Genomic DNA, 20,031 nt, shown 5'->3' on the forward strand with positions numbered 1-20,031 from the left:
CTCCCTAAAAATGGAGGCTCAACAACTCTGGACAATGTTTCCAAATATTGCAATGTGTGTGGGGGGTGACAAAAACTTTTTTTGCACCGGGTACCACCTGACCTTGCCATGCCTCTGCCCAAATGGCAGAGGGTTGGCTCCCATCAGACCACCCTCTGGTGCAGAACACACCTATCAGCTGCACTGGCTAGGAGCACCAGTCCATTTCCAGGCCCAGTTTAAAGTGCTGCTTCAACACCCTTTCTGCACAGCTTTGAGGCTATGGGATCTTCTCCTGAATGAAACTAGCCATATCTTAAGATTCGCTGCAGAGGTCCTGCTCCAGAGGCCACCACTCAGTGAAGTAAGGCAGATAACCACCAGGAAGATGGCCCTTTCAGTACTGGACTCCAGTTATGGGACAGCTAAACCACAGAGGCTGACCTGGCACCTTTCTTGGAGTCTTGTTGGCTCCAGGTGATTAAGACCTTTCTATACACTCAGGCCTTTTATAAGGGTGGTATGTATATAGATGCAGGTATCATATTTTAATATAACAACTTCTTACTGGGTGGTTGACAAATGTCACAAATAAACAAACAAAAACTGGCCTTTCAGACTACAGGAAAGGATGCCTGCCTCATAGCAGTGACCTGGAGCTGGGCTTCCAACATCGACTTCCTCAGTTCTGTGGAATAGTGCTCCTGATGAGATGTGACAGGCGCCCACTCTCTGTACATTCTGGAAACAATTGGAGACACTGATGTTTTGACAAGCTTTTCCATCTGGATGAAGGCACCTGCCTTACCTGTTCATTTTTTATTGTTTAAAAACCCCATTAGTTATTTTCTCTACTGTTCTTATCGCACATTTGTTAATAGCCTTGAGATACATATAAAAGGGGATCTGTTGTTGTTATCAGTGATTTTTTTCTGGGGGTACACAGGGGTACGCATTCCCCTAAACATTTTGTGAATCTAAGTTTGGCCTCATTGAGGGGCAGTATTTCAATATGAGTAGGAAAATGAGAGTACCCCTAAACATTTTTTTAGGAAAAAAAGCACTGATGATGTTGATGATTATAATATCTGCCTGCCTATCTAGGAAAAGAGGGTGGAGATTTCCATCTCTCCTCCTGCCTCACGGCTCCCTGCAACAAGCTAGCCCTTTAGCTTCCTGGTTGCTGGGGTTCCTGAGGGTGATGATAGCCCTAGCTAGTTCAGAGGGTCCTTTAGAAAAAGATGAAGGTATTGTAGGATCCCTTCTGGCAAAACCAAGGTGAAAGCCTTTCTGTTCCCTGAATGTAGGCGCAAGACGGTTCTGCTCCTGCTGCTTCTGCTATGGTAGTTAAAGCACAGAGAGCAGCTTGTTGGTCTTGCTTTACAAGCTTGCACCTGCTGCATATGCCCCCACCAGGGGCTGCACCCATCTGGCCACTCATGTATGGACTCAATGGGTTTTTGGGGCTGGTGTGCCTGTCTGGGACTGCAAAAACTGAGCAGGGGGGGGGTCTCAGGATTCTGGCAGACCACATCCCATGGAGACAGGGATGTATTCCATTTGGTGCATCACAAATTGTGCAGATCTGCTCTTTAAGGAAATCTGCTAAGATGCTTGACACAACTCCCAGAATTCCTTGCTTTTCTCACAAGCTGCTTTTATTTAATGCTTTATAACAGCAGACAGCATTTTCCCTTAGGCTCAAGTTCAGGGGAGAGTGGAAATGCCCAATCAATCAATCATCATAGAGTTGGAAGGAACTTCAAAGTTCCTCCAGTCCAACCTTACCTGCTCAGTACTTGTGTACATCTGATGAAGCTGAGTATTATAAAATACAAGACAGACAAAAGGAAGTACTTCTTTATGCAGTTCAGAGTTAAACTATGGATCTCATTCCCACAGGAGGCACTGAAGACCAACAGCTTTAAAAGAGGATTAGACAAATTCATGGAGGGGAAGGCTATCCATGGTTATTGAGCCATGCTATGCTCTGCCTCCATGGTCAGAGGCAGCAGTGCTTCTAATTACCAGTTGCTGAAAGCCACAGGCAGGAGAAAAGCTCTTGTGCTCAGGTCTTGTTTGCTGGTTTCCCACAGGCAACACGTTGGCCACTGTGAGAACAGGAATCTGGACTAGATGGGCCATTGGTCTCATCCAGCAGGCTTTTATTGTGTTCTTAGTTCATGAGATCCACTTCCAACGCATTCCTGATAGAACACCTCTACTTACAACTTCTGAAGAGGGAGAATTGGTCAACTTCCCAGGCCTTCCCTGCTCCACGGCTCCACAGCCTGTACCATTAGGACTTCCTTCCTCATGTTTTGCCTCAATCCCCTTCCTAGCAACTGGGACCCTCTAGATCAGGACCTGCCACCTGGAGCAGCAGAAAACAAATTTGCTCCTTCAACGTCCTGACATCCCTTCAGATTTCTGAAGGCGGCTATTGCACCTCTTAATCGCCTCTTTTCTGGGCTAAATATACCAAACTCTTTCAACCTTTTCTCATAGAACTCCGTCTCCAGATGAAAGGGAATAGAGAAGTCTTGTGACTCACTATCCTATTAAGGAGAAGAGACACTATTTCTGAAAGGAATTCATCATTTGAAAGCTTGTTAGGCAGGAAGCACGGCCAGTCCTGCTCCATTTTTGCAAACTCTAAATCAGGGGTAGCCAATCAAGTAACTTCCAGATGTTTTGGACTACAACTCCCATCATCCCTCATGCTTACTGAGGCTGATGGGAGTTGCAGCCAAGCCTGCTCTAAATCAGAGGCAGATTTAGGGCGGTGTGAGCCCACACCAGGCATGCAGGGTGCCTTTCCAAAGCCCAGCAAGTGCTTGTCTGGCTTTGGGAAGGAGGCATGATGGCTCTGACAGGGTCCTAAAGTCTTCCTTCCTCCTTTCCAAAGCCAGGCAAACACTTTCAGGCTTTGGGAAGGAGGTGTGAGGGCTCTAGAACCCTGCCAGAGCCTCATGCCTCCTTCTCAAAGCCCAGCTTGGCTTAAGCCAGGGCTGCAAGGGCTGTGGGGAGGGCATCAAATGGCCTCGCACTGGGTAGCATATTATAAAGGTCTGCCTCTGCTCCAAATGCTGCCTTGTTTGCCTTCCTCCTGTGAAGAATGCCAACTCACGAGGGATTCCTACCATTCCCATTCTACACTTTTGCTTTTGGCTCCCAGGCCTGAGATTCCTCCAACCCTGATCTATACTGAGCCCTCAGTTATTTGAGGCTTATACCATAAGCATTCAGCAACGCAATGTACACAGATTTCACTTTCCACTTCTCAGGACTCTGTTGCTGTCTCACCCAAGGCTGGTGCTCTTTGTGGGTGGGGTGGAGAAGTGTTCCTTTAATAGCAAGACCCACACTTTATTTTGGGCAGTGGCTCCAACTGTGGGGCACCAGCCTAGGCAGGAGGGGGAAGGGAGCCAGCTTTCTGCTTGGCACACTGATGGCAGAGCCCTGCAAAGCTTTCAAGGGAACAGCAGGTGGGCACAGCCCTCTGTCTGATTATCTAAAAGTACAATGGCCCTTGCATCTTCAAAGGGCACACAAAGAGGAGAGTTTTCTGCCTTTTCCTTGCTTTCATCTTAATTCTGGTGATTATTTTGTACAGCTGCAAGGATCTGTCTAACTGAAGCTGAAAAGCTTACTCAAAATATTTGCCTGTTTGCCTAACACAATGCCACCACATCGTCATTTTTGAACCTCTGGTGACTTTTTAAATGTCTGGTGGAGGCGTGGAGTGGCTGCAAGGAGAGTGAGTGCCCTCAGAGATGCTTCCTGAGCAGGAAGGGCTTTGGCACCAAAACCTTTCTCTTTTGCCTAATGAATATTCCACCCTGCCTTGGTAACACCCACCGCTAATAGTGCTTAATGGTGCCTGTAATTGGTGTCTCAAGTTATTCAAAAGTAAATTTACTAGAAAATAATTAGCAATTTTATAGTTCACTACTTCTTCATTTTGTTGATTAAAAAAAAAAAGAGGGGGGAAAACCCAGTTGCTTTTTATCAGATGACACAATAGCATGAGGTTGTGAAATAGCTAATCCCAGCTTCCTGAACCGGGATGTGTGAATGCCAGACAGGAAACCTCCAAACCTATTTCCCTTTGTGGTCATTATGCAGCACAAGGGGAGGATTTAACAGACCTGACCTTACCCACTTTCCTTTTAGCCAGGAAGTCCAGGTAAAGGCATCACCACAGCTGTATTCAGATGCCCTGCAAAGCCCAGCTGTGGAATATCTTGCATGCCTGAACTTCCATCAGCTTCAAAGTGGACAGTTCATGAAGGACCTGCTAAACCACAAGCTGGTTGGCAGGTAGAGTCACAAGTCACCGTTATGGCCATGGCTCGTCCTCACATGGATTTATGAAGCTGAACAGATGGAGAGCAAAAGCAGGCAAGCAGCCTCTGGGAAGCTCAGATCATGCAGAACTGTGGTTAGTGCCAATCATAGCTTGGTGTGATGTCAGAGTTGAGCCTCACTGAGATGAGGGGCCCTTTCCTGTGCAGGGCAAGGAGACAGGCAGCTCCGTAGCTTACATCAGGAGCTGAAGAGGCGAGATAAGGCAGCTAAGAGGCTGGGGTGGCCGGGACTGGGTTCTGATCTCCACTTGGCAATGAAGCTCACAGTGCTCCCCCCTGGTTTCAAGGGAGTCCCAGTCTTTCATTCTTGCTGCCCTGTCTCACAGGGTTAGTGGCAAGAACCAAGAAGGAAACTTTCCCGAGCACTTTTAGAATGTAAAAAGAGCCTGCTGGATCAGGCCAAATGGCCCATTCTGTTCTCACAGTGACCAACTAGATGCCTGAATGGGAAACACTGTTTCCCCTCCTGTGGTTTCGAGCAACTGGCATTCAGAAGCACTGCAGACTTTGGGAGAAATAAGAGGATGGAGACATATGTGGGATAAGTGCCATGGTTCCTCCTTAGACCTCTCCTCCTGCCTCTTTCCACACCTGTAGTTCTGCAATCAAGGTCCAGCTCTGTCTAGCAAAGAGGCAACAAGGCTTCCTTCTGTTGACACAAATAGCCCCAGCTAAAATTCAAAGGCTGTGTGTGTCTGTTGTGCTTTGTGCTCTTTCACTGCCTCATATTTAATCCTCCCTTCTTCAGGTAAAACAGAGTGGCTTTGTCAGGTTTCCTGCTGGCCGATCAAATCCCACCCCTCCCTGGAAACAACAGTGGCAAATGCAGCAAGCCCAGCCCTCCCCCTCCCCCCTGCCCACCTCATAAAGGGAGTAGAGAAAGGCAACTGCCATGACAAGGTTTTTATTGTTTAGTCAGGTTTGGCTCCAGATTCACGCTTGGTATTTCCATATCTCTCAGGTAGAGGGTGATGACACAGAGGGGGGGAGGGGAGGCGTGAAGACAGCGGATGGATGGAAGAGGGAGGCAGCTTAAGCAATTTAGCTCCTGGGCGATGAATGCTCCCATTGTCAATCTCTGAACTCCCCCCTCCCCCAGCTTTCCAGGACAATGACTCATCCAGTCTCTGTGAGTAGAAAATTAAATATAATTTATGCTTTGCTAATTGAAATCAAATACAAAATTCAATCTTCTGTGTGCTGGGAATGCTGACATTTAAAGAGGGGAGGCAAAAGCCCAAATCCAAGGGAGCGCTTTCTGAGCTGGTGGCGAATGAGGAGGTCTTCTTGCGTAGCAAAAGCGGATGGGTGGAGCTGAGGACTTTCACCAGTGTGGCTGATGCAGGCCAATTGCCAGGAAGAATAAATCCCCCAGATGCCATCAGCTCTTTGCACTGGGAGCTCACCAGTAGGCTGAGACTCCAGGCCAGCAACTTCTCCACAGAGGTGGAGGGTGGGTCACATGAACGGTAAAAAAACAACACACACGCACACACATAAATAGCCCCACTTTTTGTGCTTGGGAAGAACACTGGGATGCTAGTCAGATTTCCTGAATCTCTGGGTGGGCGAGACCCAGGCCTTCCCTTCCCTTTGGCCTTGTGGGGCCGCTCCCGAAGTCAGTCTCAGGGGTTCCACCCATATCAAAAATAAACATCTGAATGTATGGTGCAGGATGCAGGGTGTGTGTGGAATGGCTCTTGCCCTTCATTCGCATCAGCTGGGCATTTCCCCAGCACAGTGGCCACCTCCTGCTGCAAAGGGCACCCTGGACAGGAAGAAGTTCCTAGCATCTCTTGCCAAGGTCTCAGTCAATCCTTCTTCCTCTCTGGATGCACAAAGAGGATCAGTTGACTCCACCAAGTGTGGCCAAAGAGGGTCTTCCCTCGGCGTGTCCTTTACGCTCAGGATCCTGCTGGTCTGGAAATGTGGGGCGGAAGGAGGCGATTGTCCAGGTGCAAAAGGGATGGTGTTGCCCCCATCTTTGTCCATTGAGCAAATTCCCTTCAATTGTGGTGGCCGGTTCTGGACCCAGATTTCAGGCTAGGCAAGTCCGGCCCTTTTCCCAATTCAGGCAGATTCTGTGTGGAGCGAGGAGGAGAAAGGCAGCAGTTAGAGAGAGCCAAGACATAAAATCATAGAACTGTAGAGTCAGAAGGAATCTCAAGGGTCATCCAGGCTAACCACCCACAATGCAGCAATCACAGCCAAAGAATCCCTGACAGGTGGCCATACAAACTCTGTTGAAAAACCTCCAGTGAAGGAGAGCGTCCACCACCTCTTGAGAGAGTCCATTCAACTGTTGAATAGCCCTTACTGTCAGAAAGTTCTTCCTAATGTCAGAAGCTCCTTTCTTGTCATTCAGGCCCTAGCCCAGGCTTCCTCAACCTCGGCCCTCCAGATGTTTTGAGACTACAATTCCCATCATCCCTGACCACTGGTTCTGCTAGCTAGGGATCATGGGAGTTGTAGGCAAAAACATCTGGAGGGCCGAGGTTGAGGAAGCCTGCCCTAGCCTCTGGAGCACAGAAAACAAGCTTGCTCCATCTTCCATGTGGCAGCCTATCAGGTAGTTGAAGATGGCTATCATACCATGCTCTCAGTCTTCTCTTAACTAGGCTGAACATCCCCAACTCCCCCAACTGTTTCCAGACCCTTTGTCATCTGGGTCACCCTCCTCTGCACACCTTCCAGCTTGTCTATGGCTCCAAAGTCCCACACATGAGGATCTCTTTGGCTTTGCAAAGAGCTACGGCTACCTTGCTGTAGCTCGTGTGTGTGTTTAGTTTGAATAGCTGTGGCTGGCAGGCCACTCCACTTTTTAAGTTATTCTCCTATTTGTTTTTCTTAATGGTCCTGATCTTGGCCTCTTGTAACCTGAATGTTCCCCCTCCATCAGCTGATCTCCAATTGCCATTTCTCACCTAGAGGAAGAACCAAGGAAACTTTGTCACTGTTTTGTTCTGGCTGGTGCAAGATGACAAAGGAGCAGCAGGTGAGTGCCATTGCTCCAATTTTACAGCAAAGTCCCAACTCCCACTTGACTAGCAAACTGCCTTGGTCCTGAGCAGAGGGGGTGGCTGCACAACTCCCGTTGTATTTGCCCAACATGCTTGATTTTACCATGGGGTCAGGATTGTGGGGGTAGGGAATCATGCTGAGCTGCATGATGAGGGCGCAGCTGTGCCCAGTGATTCCCCCCCCCACTGAATACTGGTTTTTTTCCCTCAATGAGGGGCATCCCCCAGCTAGTCAATGAGGAGCTCAAAAAACCTGGTAAGAGTTAAAAATGAGTCCTTCACCTGAATCCATTCATCACTGTGAATTAAATTGCACAACAACATGGCTCTCATTTAGCAGAGGAAATGACAGTTTAATAACATGTGAAACAATTTAAAGTCAGCCCCGGTGCAGATTTCCAATTTTCATGCAATAATAATTTGAGTGGGGGGTGGAGATTGCGGGGTGGGGGGGGGGAGGAAAGAATGTTTTATGTCAGATGCTGTTTTTACTCCTAATCGGGCTAATATGAACCGACATTTACTTGTGTGGAAACAAATGGTCCCATCCTGGAGCCCAGCCTCCTGCCAAAAGTTGACAAATGAATTTAGCACCTTTTTCCTGATCCCAAGCTTGGGGGCCACTTGACTGGGTAATGAAGCGCATGATGTGCTCTCAGCCCCGGGGTGGCTTTGCCTCGTTACGGAGCCATAGCTGCCTTCCGTGGCATTTCCAGTATTTAGCTTGATCAAGAGGGCGTCTGCATGCCAGAATCAAAGCTGAGCCTGGAGTTTGGCAACAGGCATGATGCACGTGCATCTGTGGCAACGAGGCCAGGCTGACAGATGCGGGAAAAGAAAAACAGCTGCGGAAATGGCTCTAACTCTCATTAAAAAAACCAGAGGGGGACTAAAATGGACTGATGTGGAAATGAACTGCCTCAAACTCCCCACCCCCCTAATTCATGAATGGCAGTGGAATAGACACCTTCGGAAGGTGGTCAACTCTCCTTCCTTGGAGGTTTTTATATGGAGGTTGGATGGCAAGCTGTCATGGATTCATAATAATAATAATAATAATAATAATAATAATAATTTATTTATACCCTGCCCATCTGGCTGGGTTTCCCCAGCCAATCTGAGTGGCTCCCAACAGAATATTATTATTATTATTATTATTATTATTATTATTATAGCAATAAAACATCAAACATTAACAACTTCCCTACATAGGGCTGCCTTCAGATGTCTTCTAAAAGTCAGATAGCTGTTTATTTCCTTGACATCTGATGGGAGGGCATTCCACAGGGTGGGCGCCACTACCGAGAAGGCCCTATGCCTGGTTCCCTGTAGCCTTACTTCTTGCAGTGAGGAACTGCCAGAAGGCCCTCGGAGCTGGAACTCAGTGTCTGGGCTGAACGATGGAGGTAGAGATGCTCCTTCAGGTATACTAGGTCGAGACCATTTAGGGCTTTAAAGGTCAGCACCAACAATTTGAACTGAGCTCGGAAACATACTGGGAGCCAATGTAGGTCTGTGATTCCTGTATGACAGGGGGTTGGACTTTGGGTCCCTACAGTTCCATGAGTCTAAACTTTCTTCTTCACAAAGCTTTGTTTTCATACCCACTTACATGGGCTGAGGAGAGACCAGGGAGGCAGCTTTGACAGGCAGGAAACTGGGCAGTCTGGCTTGAATTTAGGAAGGCTAGAGGAAGCTGCCTTACACTAAGCCAGACCACTGGTCCATCAAGCTCAGTGTCGTCCACAATGACTAGCAGCAAAGGCTCTCCAGGGTTTCAGGCAGGGTGTCTCTTCCAGCCCTACCTGGAGATGCCACCAGTGGGGATTGAACCAGGACCTTCTTCATGCCAAGCAGGTGATCTACCCCTGAGCTATGATGCGCCTTCCCCAGAAGCGGTGCGATTTCAACCCTAGCAAAAAAACTTTCTCCAAGGGAAGGAGAAATTCTCCAACTGTGTCCTGGAGCCCCTCCATTTTGTTGCAGGCAATAGAAAGTGAGTCACTGATGGAAGCCCTAAGGCAGGGGTAGCCAGCACAGTCATCCCCTTTAGACATTGCTGGACTCCCAACTCTCATAACCCCCAACCATTGCCCAAGCTGGCCACTGGGGCTGATGGGAACTGGAGTCCAACCACACCTAGAGTCCAACCACACCTGGTTGTCTCCCCCCGCCCTAAGGAGTGCATCTGGAGAAACCCCAGGCAGAATCTTGGCGGTTCTTTTCCAATGGGAAAGCCTTCCAGGAACTCAAAGTCCAGTTTTGCAACCCTATCATGCCCTACAGAAGAGTTTCATCACACACACACACACACACACACACACTGCTGATGACAATTCATTTACCTCTGGATAGGAGACAACTTCTTTCTGCCTGCCACAGCATCACTTATCCCCCTCTTCCTGCTCCCATTGGAAATCCTGGCCCGTCATTTGGTAAAACATGACATTGAAGGGCTTGTAAAATTTCCGGAGCCTCTGGATTACATCCCGATCAATTTTGGGGTGAGTTCGGCCCTTGGACTTGCCCAGGCACCGGGGGGCGCTGCTGTCCTCCGGCTTCTTCAGGCAAGGGAACCCCTTGGTCTTATTGAAATAGAAATATTTCTCCGACACCACCCTCTTGAGGCCCAGGAAATCCTGCACTTTGGCCATTTCTCCGGCAGGGTCCGTGATGAGCCGTTCCCCGCTGACAAAGTGGATCTGGGAGAGCGGGAAGTACTGGAGCCAGCTCTCCAGGTGCAGCGCATAGATCCCAATGCGGATGGCGCTCCAAGAGGCATCGATCAGCCCGAGAGTCCGGTTCTTGAAAGCCAGCACCTCAAAGGTGGGGATCTCCGGCTTCTTGGAGAGCGTCTGGGTGTAGTCGGAGATGGCCCTGGTGACGGGGTTCCTGACCACCACAATCAGCTTGGTGTCCTTGGCCATGGAATGGATGCGCTTGGGGGCCTCATTGGTGACAAAATAGCTGGGCGTCTTCTCCATGGTGAGCTGGCCCTCCAGAGTCTTGGGCATCACATCCCTAGAGGGCAAGAGAAAGGAGGAGTTTTATTGGCCACAGACAAAGGCAGTGCCGGATGTCCCACCCACCTGCCAAAGGATCAGCATGAGCACATCAGAGTTGGAAGAACTTCAGAAAAGGGCAGCTAAAATGATGAAGGGGATGGAATGGCTCCCCTATGAAGAAAGGTTGCAGCATTTGGGGCTGTTCAGAGAAAAGGCGAGTAAGCGGTGACATCATAGAGGTTTATACAATTATGCATGGCATATCTCGTGACACTAGAACTCTTGGACATGCAATGAAGCTGAAGGTTCAGGACAGATAAAAGAAAGACCTTCTTAACACAGCACATGGTTAAATTGTAGAACTCAACCTTCCCCAGGAGGCAGTGGTGGCCACTAACTACTTGAATGGTTTTAAAAGAGCATTAGAGCAATTCATAGAGGAGAGGGCTATCAATGGCTACTAGCCATGATGGCCATGCTCTGGGTCCACAATCAGAGGCATTAATGCTTCTGAATCCCAGTTGTTGGAAGCCACAGGAGAGGAGAGAGCTCTTGTGCTCAAATTCTGTTTGTGAGTTTCCCATGGGGATGTCTGGTTGGCCACAGTGAGAACAGAATGCTGGACTAGATGGGCCATTGATCCAACAGGCTAATGCTCTCAGCCCTTTGCTGCAACAGAACATAGAGCCTGGCCACCCCTTGCCTTTGAGCTCCAGGGCATGGCAAGTGTTAAAAGTGGCCTCAGGAAGCCATTATACAGTCAATTTGCCATAGGCATATGTAGACAAAAGTTAATTGACAATAAACCTGTCCCATACCTGCCTGAGCAGCAAGCCATCTGCTCAATTAAGCCTATTCACTTCAGAGCCTTGTACCAAAGTGGTACATTTAGGATTACACAAGACCTTTTTGTTATGATGACATGCTTTTAAATGTCTCTGCTAATAAAACTTAATACAGACGAAGATCCCCTGCCTCTTGTCCCATAATTAAATTTATTTACTATCTTGCGTGCAAAGGAGGAACGACTTTTCTTTTATCTCTAATTCACATGCTCTGTCAATAATTAACTGCTGCTGGGTTTTGAGGTTCCTCTGCAAAGTGTTTTTTATGAGGCAGGAGGAACTTGCTTGCCACTTCACTAGTCGCGGAGCTGCACGGAGCTCCTTGGCAAGGCGGCTGCCTGCGTACCATGGCAGCTGCAAAGCAAAGGCTGACCCAGCCCACCAGGGAAGGGTAGAGCAGAAGGGGGTCCACAAGCATCTTAAAGGTAAAGGTACCCCTGCCCGTACGGGCCAGTCTTGACAGACTCTAGGGTTGTGCGCCCATCTCACTCAAGAGGCCGGGGGCCAGCGCTGTCCGCAGACACTTCCGGGTCATGTGGCCAGCGTAACATCGCTGCTCTGGCAAGCCAGAGCCGCACACGGAAACGCCGTTTACCTTCCCGCTAGTAAGCGGTCCCTATTTATCTACTTGCACCCGGGAGTGCTTTCGAACTGCTAGGTTGGCAGGCGCTGGGACCGAACAACGGGAGCGCACCCCGCCGCTGGGTTCGAACCGCCGACCTTTCGATCGGCAAGCCCTAGGCGCTGAGGCTTTTACCCACAGCGCCACCCACGTCCCATCCACAAGCATCTTAGATGCCCCTTTTGGCCCCAGCCCTGGAGCTCTGGAGGGTGCAGCAGACCGAAATGTTTATGATGACACTCTGTGGATTCCCATTTGGACCTAGCCAGCTGCTCAGACACAACTGGGCAGCAACCAGAGAAAATGGCTACTGGCATGGCCAGTTTGGTGTAGTGTCAGACTAGGACTTAGGAGAGATCGGGGTTTGAATCCCCACTCAGTCATGAAGCTCACTGAGGGCCAGTCACTGCCTCAAAGCCTAGCTTACTTCACAGGATTGTTGTGGGATTAAATGAGGAAAGGGGAGAACTCCTTGGAGAAAAAGGTGGAATATACAGTGGTACCTCGGGTTACAGACGCTTCAGGTTACAGACTCCGGTAACCCAGAAATAATACCTCGGGTTAAGAAATTTGCTTCAGGATGAGAACAGAAATTGTGCTCCAGCGGCGCAGCGGAAGCAGGAGGCCCCATTAGCTAAAGTGGTGCTTCATGTTAAGAACAGCTTCATGTTAAGAATGGACTTCCAAAACGAATCAAGTTCTTAACCCGAGGTACCACTGTAAATGGAAATAGATGGACGGGCGGAAGGACAGATGACAGACAGACAGACATCCCCCAGATTCAGCTCTGCTCTGGTAGCTTCTGGGGTTGGTTTTTTTGGGGGTGAGAGGTGGGGGTGGGGAGCCTAAGCTGCAGGATAGGAGAACCCTCAGAACTTTCCTGAAAAGTGAGGAGTTATCTGGCTCTGAAATGCCCAGCCTTTTTTTTGAGAGGAAGAAGGTGTGGAGGCATCCATATGAAAGGCATTTTGCTACCAGTGGCTGCTTCTGCTGCCACCCGCTCTAGCACCCACCACAGCTGGCTCTTCCATGCTCCCCCCCTTTTCCTATCACTGCCTGATCCACCACCTTTTTGTCCACCTCAGTCTGAGGCTCTCAGGGTCCTTCCTCAGAGTGAGGCATTGTTGATCACATGTCTTTGCGCAGCACCTCTGCCATTTCTGCAGCGGCAAATACTGTTGGAGGTTGAATTAACTGTTTGGTTTTAGATTATTTATATACTGCTGGGCATTTCCAAAAGGAAAATCTCTGAGTGGTCTGGAGACATCACAGCCAGAAAGCAAAACCCCATAAATTAAAACACCATCAAAAAATTACAGATAAAAATCAATGCCAGTCAATAAATAGCAGAAATCCCATCATTTAAATCAATGCAGTCAAGAACCACAACAAAGTGTGAAACTTTGAACAAGTGCTGTCTGTGGCCACCTCGCGTATAATGCCTTTTTTAGAGAAGAACCCTCAGTGTTAGGAGCACTGCAAGCATTTTACTGCAGCGACAAAGTGGCAGTGGTGCTCCTGGGGAGCCTCTGCTGGCCTGGGGCCTTGGTCCCTGGCTGCCTGGGATATCAGCAGGGTCAGCAGCAGCAGCAGCAGCAACCTCTAGCTGGGTACAATGGAATAGTGGCAGGCAGCAATGAAAGCATAGGAAGCAATAGGCCAGAGATAGCAGAGGGCACATCTAACAGGTGGTCCTGGAGGAGCCTTGCGAGCTCAGCATTTCCTCCCAGGAAAGCCCCCACTCTTCCTACAGTCTGTGATGCAAAAAGAGGAAGGAGAGGGAAGGACCCTTGCCAACAGCAAGGGATGATGCTAATGCCAAAGACAAAATCATTTGAGTCAGCCGCTAAGCAACATTACTGTAGGGAAACATGGGCAGCAGCCATTTTTCAGTGAAATTAGCTGGGGGGCTGAGTTCCTTTCTGTCACTATTCCTTTTGAATGTTGTGGAGGTCTGGATCCCATATCTGTTTGCAAACAGCAGAGCCACCCAAGTGAGGTCCAGCTTGCTCCCCTCTCCCCTAAATGAAGCCAGTGCTTCCGTGCAAAAGGGAGGGTGCCACCCAGGAATGCCAGCTTGGCCCCATGACTGTGGGTGCCCAGGACCATGGGTGCCATGTAGTGTGCAGGGCCCTGGCACCAACATTTGTGGGTGCCCAGCCCTTTCACGGGGAATTTTGTGGGTGCTTGGGCACCCAGGGCCCCAGAAAGTTGGCACCTATGCTGCCACCTTTTCCAGAAAGAGAGCCACTGGCAAGGAGTGTGTGTGTGTATGCTGGTGAGGGCATTTTGGGGGCCCATCGCATAGTGTCCCACCAAGTCTGCCTCTCTCCCACTCCTGGGGCCACAGAGGCAGGGCTCATGAATAAAAGGGAGAGGCCAGCAAAGCAGAAGAAACCTCATCCTCTTCCCTTCTCACCGCATCCCTCCTTGTAATTTTCATGAGTTATTGGAGAAGGTCATTGGCTGCTCTGGCTGGCCAAATATTTGATTAGCTGGCACTGCAATCCAAATGCAGGATCTGGTGGGCACTCAAGCCTTCCCCTTGGCAATCAGACCTCCCCACAGCCCTCTAGGTCAGCTGCACCCATTGCTTTGGGCTCTGGGAAGCCTGATGGTGACGCCCCCAGATGCTGCTGCTCCTCTGCATCGAAATGGGCCCCAGAAGTCTCTTGGCATATTGGGGGTATTCCTGGGGTGCTCAGAGGGGCTGATGATGCCTCCATTCTCTATATGCGAAGCTCCGATATCCTCCCTGGATTATGACCCTGCCTCAGGCAGGAAAACTTGATGGGATAATTCCTCTCCTGTCGGAACAGCCCACCTCTCTGTTCCATTTAGGGCACATATTATTTATCTGCAAGCGGGAGGAAATTTGTCTCCCGTCCCTGGTTGCGGCAGTGAAGGCTGGCTCCGAAATGCCTTTGAGGGGGAAAAGAAGGTGGCTGAATAATGGCTCTTAACTGCTGGCTTCAAACAAGCTCTTAATTCTGAAAGGATGCATTTTATAAATTTGCGAATTTGCATGTTGCCAGCCCACCCCCCACCCCTTTGTGACTTATTTAAATCCAGATTATCCTGTTTATTCCTTCAGTCACAGCTGTCATTTATCTCTGCGTAGGCTGCTTGTTCATTATACGGGCGGGGGCTTCCTGCAATCCTGCACGGAAAGGCACCTTTTGTTGGCTGTGTTTTGATGCTTTTGCTGCAGAAGTTTAACAGGAACGCCCGCAGATCAGGGCCACTGAAGCGAAGGTGTCCAATGGGTGCCTCGCCAGGGGTGGCCTCTGAGCAGCAACCGTCTCCTCTGAGTGGCGTGGAGCCAGCTGCTCACCAACATAGCATGGGAGAAACATCTGTTTTCATCTTTAAACAAGAAGCTTGTGGCTTCCTCCTCCTCCTTCCCCATTTGTACATTAACACATCCGCCTGTAATTGCTTGGCCTCTCAACTGTGCCCTGTTAGTATCCCAGTCAGACAAGCTAGGAATTTTCAAGGGGATTGAGCCTGCCTGCCTGCCTGCCATTAAAGGCAGCAATCTGCATGAAAACCAAAGTCTATTTGCTGTAAGCCCCCGAGTCAAATCTCTTGTTGAATTTGCTCAACAAAAAAAAAAAAGAAGAAAAAAGAAAGAAAGAAAGAAGGAAGGGAAAGGGGCGGGGGCCCACCCTTGGTTTCTGCTGGAATTTGCATAGAAGTAATGTCTTGTAAATCTCTTTCTGCTCTCTGAATCCATATTCAAGACCAAAAGCATTAACTTTGAAATGTTGTGCTTAATGCTGAAAATAATTTTAATCTCTCCAAAGCCCCATCACCAAAGTGTGCCCTCCAATCCCTTTGAATAAGCAACGCAGACCCCACAGCTGCCACTCCATAATGGGGGCATATTGCTTTAATTCCCTGGGGTTTTTAACAAACCTTAAACACGGCTTGTAAAGAGCTTTACTGAGGAACATCCTGGTTGCCCATATGCTCCTCATGGAACAGGAACTAGCCCACACCAGGGAAATGTGGAAGCCATCTTCCGCAGAGTATTGGTGTGCACTGAAGGTGCTTGACAGGTTGGAGGGGCAGCAGAGGTGGGCCTGCAGATGGGGCAGGAAGGAGGGGTACAGTCTGGCCTCCAAGGAACTGCCATATGTGGACAGAAGGTGACCCAGGTTGTATGGAGGTGACCTCAACACTGGAGGGCAGCAGAGGATGCCTTGTGTGAGCCAGACCAATAGTTCAGTATTGTCTGCACTGACTGGCAGCAGCTCTCTGGGGTTTCAGAGACGAATCTTCCTTGGAGATGCCATTGGGGATTGAATCTAGGACCTCCTGCACACAAAGAAGAGGCTATTCCTGCTACAGGTGAGAGCAAGGAACATCCTACCGTGGAGAGAGGCCTTTGCAATTCAACCACCACCCCTTGCAAGAGGTCAGTGGCTGCCCTGTGAGTGAAAAGTCATTTCCCTTCTAGGTCTCTTTTGCTCTGCTTAAGGATAGCATTCCTATGTTGGAAAGAAGTCTGTCCTGCTGCTCAGCAGGTGCTTCCAAGGAAGTTGACACAAAATAATAATCAATGTCTAACATTAAAACATTAAAGTAGTTTTAAAACAGCAGAATAATAACAAAAACAGCAGTAAGAGCAGCAATAAAGACTGAGAAACTACAGGAATAAAATTAACCATCCATGAAAAGCTATGGGGATTATCGTTGTCTTCTTCACTATTCTCCCAAAGGCTGTCCATCACAGGGAAGAGCACTTCTGAAGTCAGAGGAACCGAAAGCAAGATTCCTGCCACAGACCTTAAAATCTAGGCAGGGTCACACAGGAGTCCCAAACCGCAGAGGGCAGTTGTGCTTCCAAAACCCAAAGTAGGTACCGTATTTTTCACTCTATAAGACACACCAGACCACAAGACACACCTAGTTTTTGGAGGAGGAAAACAAGAAAAAAAATATTCTGAATCTCAGAAGCCAGAACAGCAAGAGGGATCGCTGCGCAGTGAAAGCAGCAATCCCTCTTGCTGTTCTGGCTTCTGTGATAGCTGCGCAGCCTGCATTCACTCCATAAGACGCACACACATTTCCCCTTACTTTTTAGGAGGGAAAAAGTGAGTCTTATACAGCAAAAATATGGTAGTTCCTGTCCCCTGGAACAGAATCAGTGGTGTAGCATGTGTTGCCGGTGTCCAGGGCCACACCGAGTGGAAACGGATGGAGTATGCATGCACATTCAACTGCCTAATGGTGTCCGCACCACCCAGAAGATTGCAGTCACAGAGATAAGAAGAGTTGTTCCATTGCCTGGAGAGGTCACTTCCTGGTTCACATGGAGAAGCTGTTTTCACCAGAGCCCAGTGATGGAAACATTCAGCTGTATTGGGATAGCATTGGGTGTTGAAATTTTGTGCCCCAAACAATTTTGCACCCGGGGCAACTGCACCTGTGCCCCTCTCCCAGCTATGCCACTGCATAGAATAGAACATGGGGAGGCAAACTAAGGTCTGGGGGCTGGATCTGGCCCAATTGCCTTCTAAATCTGGCCGGCGGACGGTCTGGGAATCAGCATGTTTTTACATGAGTAGAATGTGTGCTTTTATTTAAAATGCATCTCTGGGTTATTTATGGGGCATAGGAATTTGTTCATTCCCCCCCCCAAATATAGTCTGGCCCCCCACAAGGTCTGAGGGACAGTGGACTGGCCCCCTGCTGAAAAAGTTTGCTGACCTCTGGAATAGAACCTTACAACAAAAGCATACATATCTTTACTCAGAAGTGATTCCCTTTCATATTGATAGGACACCTCTCCTAGGAAATCCTGTTTAGGAGTGCAGTCTCCAATCAGTCAAGGTCTTCTTGTCACTGCCACTCAGAACATGCACCGGTTTATCCTCCTCCTTAAGTTCAGCAGTTGCAGCACTGGTGGGGAAAATAGGGACATTCTAGGATCAAATCTGGGGGGGGGGGTTAATTTCTTTGGGAGGGACAAATATCCAATTTTTCCAGTTTTGAAAGGTGTCCACAGGCCTCTAAAGGCTGACACACACACACCCCATATCCAGCTGAAGGCAGGAATCTAAGCCTGGAGACCCCGCCCTGAGCAAGGGTTTCTTTTCAAACAGGGCAGCAAGGCAGCTTCTTTCTCTGTGACCACCTGAAACTTGCATTTGGTATCCCTCAGGAAAGTGTGGATGCTTCTCCTCCTCCCCTGCCCCCCCCAATAATACCATGTCAATGGAATGTGTTTGTGAGTATTACCATAACAACCAAGGTGCCAACGTCAGCTACAACCTGATAGGATCAGGAGAAGCAGAGGATGGAAAGAAAGGAGTGAAGTTGCTACAGCAACCAGACCGTGGATTTGGAGACTGTGTCAACAGACAAGTTACAGAGGAAATCAAATGGTATCTCCACCCGCCACTATGTGAACAGCCGTGTTGCTGATCAGGCATTCAAAGAACATGGGCAGAGGGTGAAGAGGGTGCATGCGCTGTGGTGTGGTTGCGGCACCTCCCCACAACGCCCTGCTCCTGGCCTGCAATGACTTCACCAAATTGAGCAGGAAAGGCTGAGGGCAGCTCACCAGTATATCCACCTGAACATGCTTAGAAGCCCGGGCCAGGGTGGGGCTCATAATGCAAGGCTCCTGGTTGTGTGCCGGTGTGCATGGGGCGTGTGTCTATACATGCATTTGACTTTCTTCAGACCTGCACTCTTGAATCCATTCATTCCCCTGCCCAAATATCATCCTTCCCCATACAACTTCCCCATCCCTGCCTCAGCTCTGAGCCTTTGTAATAGATGGATTTCCCTTAGCAATAAAGGCTGCCCCACATCCTCCAGGATACCCCTGGAGCATGGGTAGGCAAACTAAGGCGCGGGGGCCAGATCCGGCCCAATCGCCTTCTAAATCCGGCCCACAGACAGTCCGGGGATCAGCATGTTTTTACATGAGTAGAATGTGTCCTTTTTTAAAAAAAATGCATCTCTGGGTTATTTGTGGGTCCTGCTTGGTGTTTTTACATGAGTAGAATATGTGCTTTTATTTAAAATGCATCTCTGGGTTATTTGTGGGGCATAGGAATTCGTTCATTTTTCTCCCTCCAAGATATAGTCTGGTCCCCCACAAGGTCTGAGGGACAGTGGACCGGCCCCCTGCTGAAAAAGTTTGCTGACCCCTGCGCTGGAGTATCCTCAGTGCTGGTGAGTTCCAGACAGGCACTTTCTGCAAGACCAGAATTAGGAATAGGTTCTAAAGTGCTTGAAGGCTGCCTGAACAATGTGCCCGGTCGAGGACATCTAAAGCATCCTCCATCCCTTTTAATCTGGCTATGTGACAGAGACAGCATCCCCAGTCCAACACCCTATAACCTCCCACTAAGCGAGGCAAAGAGGTCATTCCCGACGCCTCCCAACAGATGCCTGACTTTCTCAATCACTCTGGCTGCATCTTTCCCTCTCCCTGCCTGTTGCTTCTGCCAGCAAGGCAGGGGGACGATCTCAGCACAGCAATTCACCCAGATTGCAAAGAGGCCACTCAGAACTCCCCTGGGGTGGGGAAGGAGTTCATCAGTGGAGAGGAAATAAGGAGAGTGTGTGTCTGAGAGAGAGACAGAGATGTGACCAGGCAATCTGAAGAAGTGTCAGAGATAACAATCATCAGGGCCTCAGCAGACACTGTGGCTCCCTGTGAGGAGGCGCAAGGCCCAAAGGCTGCTCTCCACAGAGAGAGCTCAAGAGGTCTCTGCTGCATGGCAGGAGGAAATAATGTCTGAGAATCGGAGGGGGGCGGGTCTAGGTCAAGGAACTTTCCCCCCACCTGTCTTCTCCTCCCCTTACTTTGCTCCCAGGGATGTGGGTGGCGCTTTGGTCTAAACCACTGAGCCTCTTGGGCTTACTGATCGGAAGGTCAGTGGTTCAAATCCCCATGATGGGGTGAGCTCCCCTTGCTCTGTCCCAGCTCCTGCCAACCTAGCAGTTTGAAAGCAGACCAGCACAAGTAGATAAATAGGTACTGTTGTGGCGGCAAGGTAAATGGCATTTCTGTGCACTCTGGCACTTGTCACATTCCTCCGTGTGCCAGTAGTGGTTTAGTCATGCTGGCCACATGACCTGGAAAACTGTCTGTGGACAAACGTCGGCTCCCTTGGCCTGAAAGTGAGATGAAAGCCACAACCCCATAGTCACCTCTGACTGGACTTA

At 49.2% G+C, this 20,031-nt stretch overlaps 1 protein-coding gene and 2 long non-coding RNA genes across 3 annotated transcripts in view; 2 read left to right on the top strand and 1 right to left on the bottom strand.

Annotated features, from left to right (window-relative positions):
* Positions 1–5,237: 5,237 nt before the first annotated feature.
* Positions 5,238–20,031, bottom strand: part of LOC310664114 (heparan sulfate glucosamine 3-O-sulfotransferase 4-like) — a 90,088-nt gene continuing 75,294 nt past the window's right edge. The window contains exons 2-3 of the mRNA XM_083412697.1: positions 9,715–10,390; positions 5,238–6,430 (exon numbers count right to left, since the gene is read on the bottom strand). Of these exons, the coding sequence (XP_083268823.1) occupies positions 9,754–10,390 (637 nt within the window). The 3' untranslated portion in view covers positions 5,238–6,430; positions 9,715–9,753. The remainder of the gene's footprint in view (positions 6,431–9,714; positions 10,391–20,031) is intronic.
* LOC310664117 lies at positions 5,339–10,169 on the top strand. The gene is made up of 3 exons (XR_014504782.1): positions 5,339–5,478; positions 7,249–7,344; positions 10,035–10,169. It is a non-coding gene; the product is annotated as an uncharacterized lncRNA (long non-coding RNA).
* Positions 16,599–18,465, top strand: LOC310664118. Its single transcript, XR_014504783.1, has 2 exons — positions 16,599–16,701; positions 17,952–18,465. It is a non-coding gene; the product is annotated as an uncharacterized lncRNA (long non-coding RNA).

Source organism: Podarcis tiliguerta (assembly GCF_965153285.1).
Source record: "Podarcis tiliguerta genome assembly, chromosome: 14".
In the NCBI taxonomy this organism is placed as follows: domain Eukaryota; kingdom Metazoa; phylum Chordata; class Lepidosauria; order Squamata; family Lacertidae; genus Podarcis; species Podarcis tiliguerta.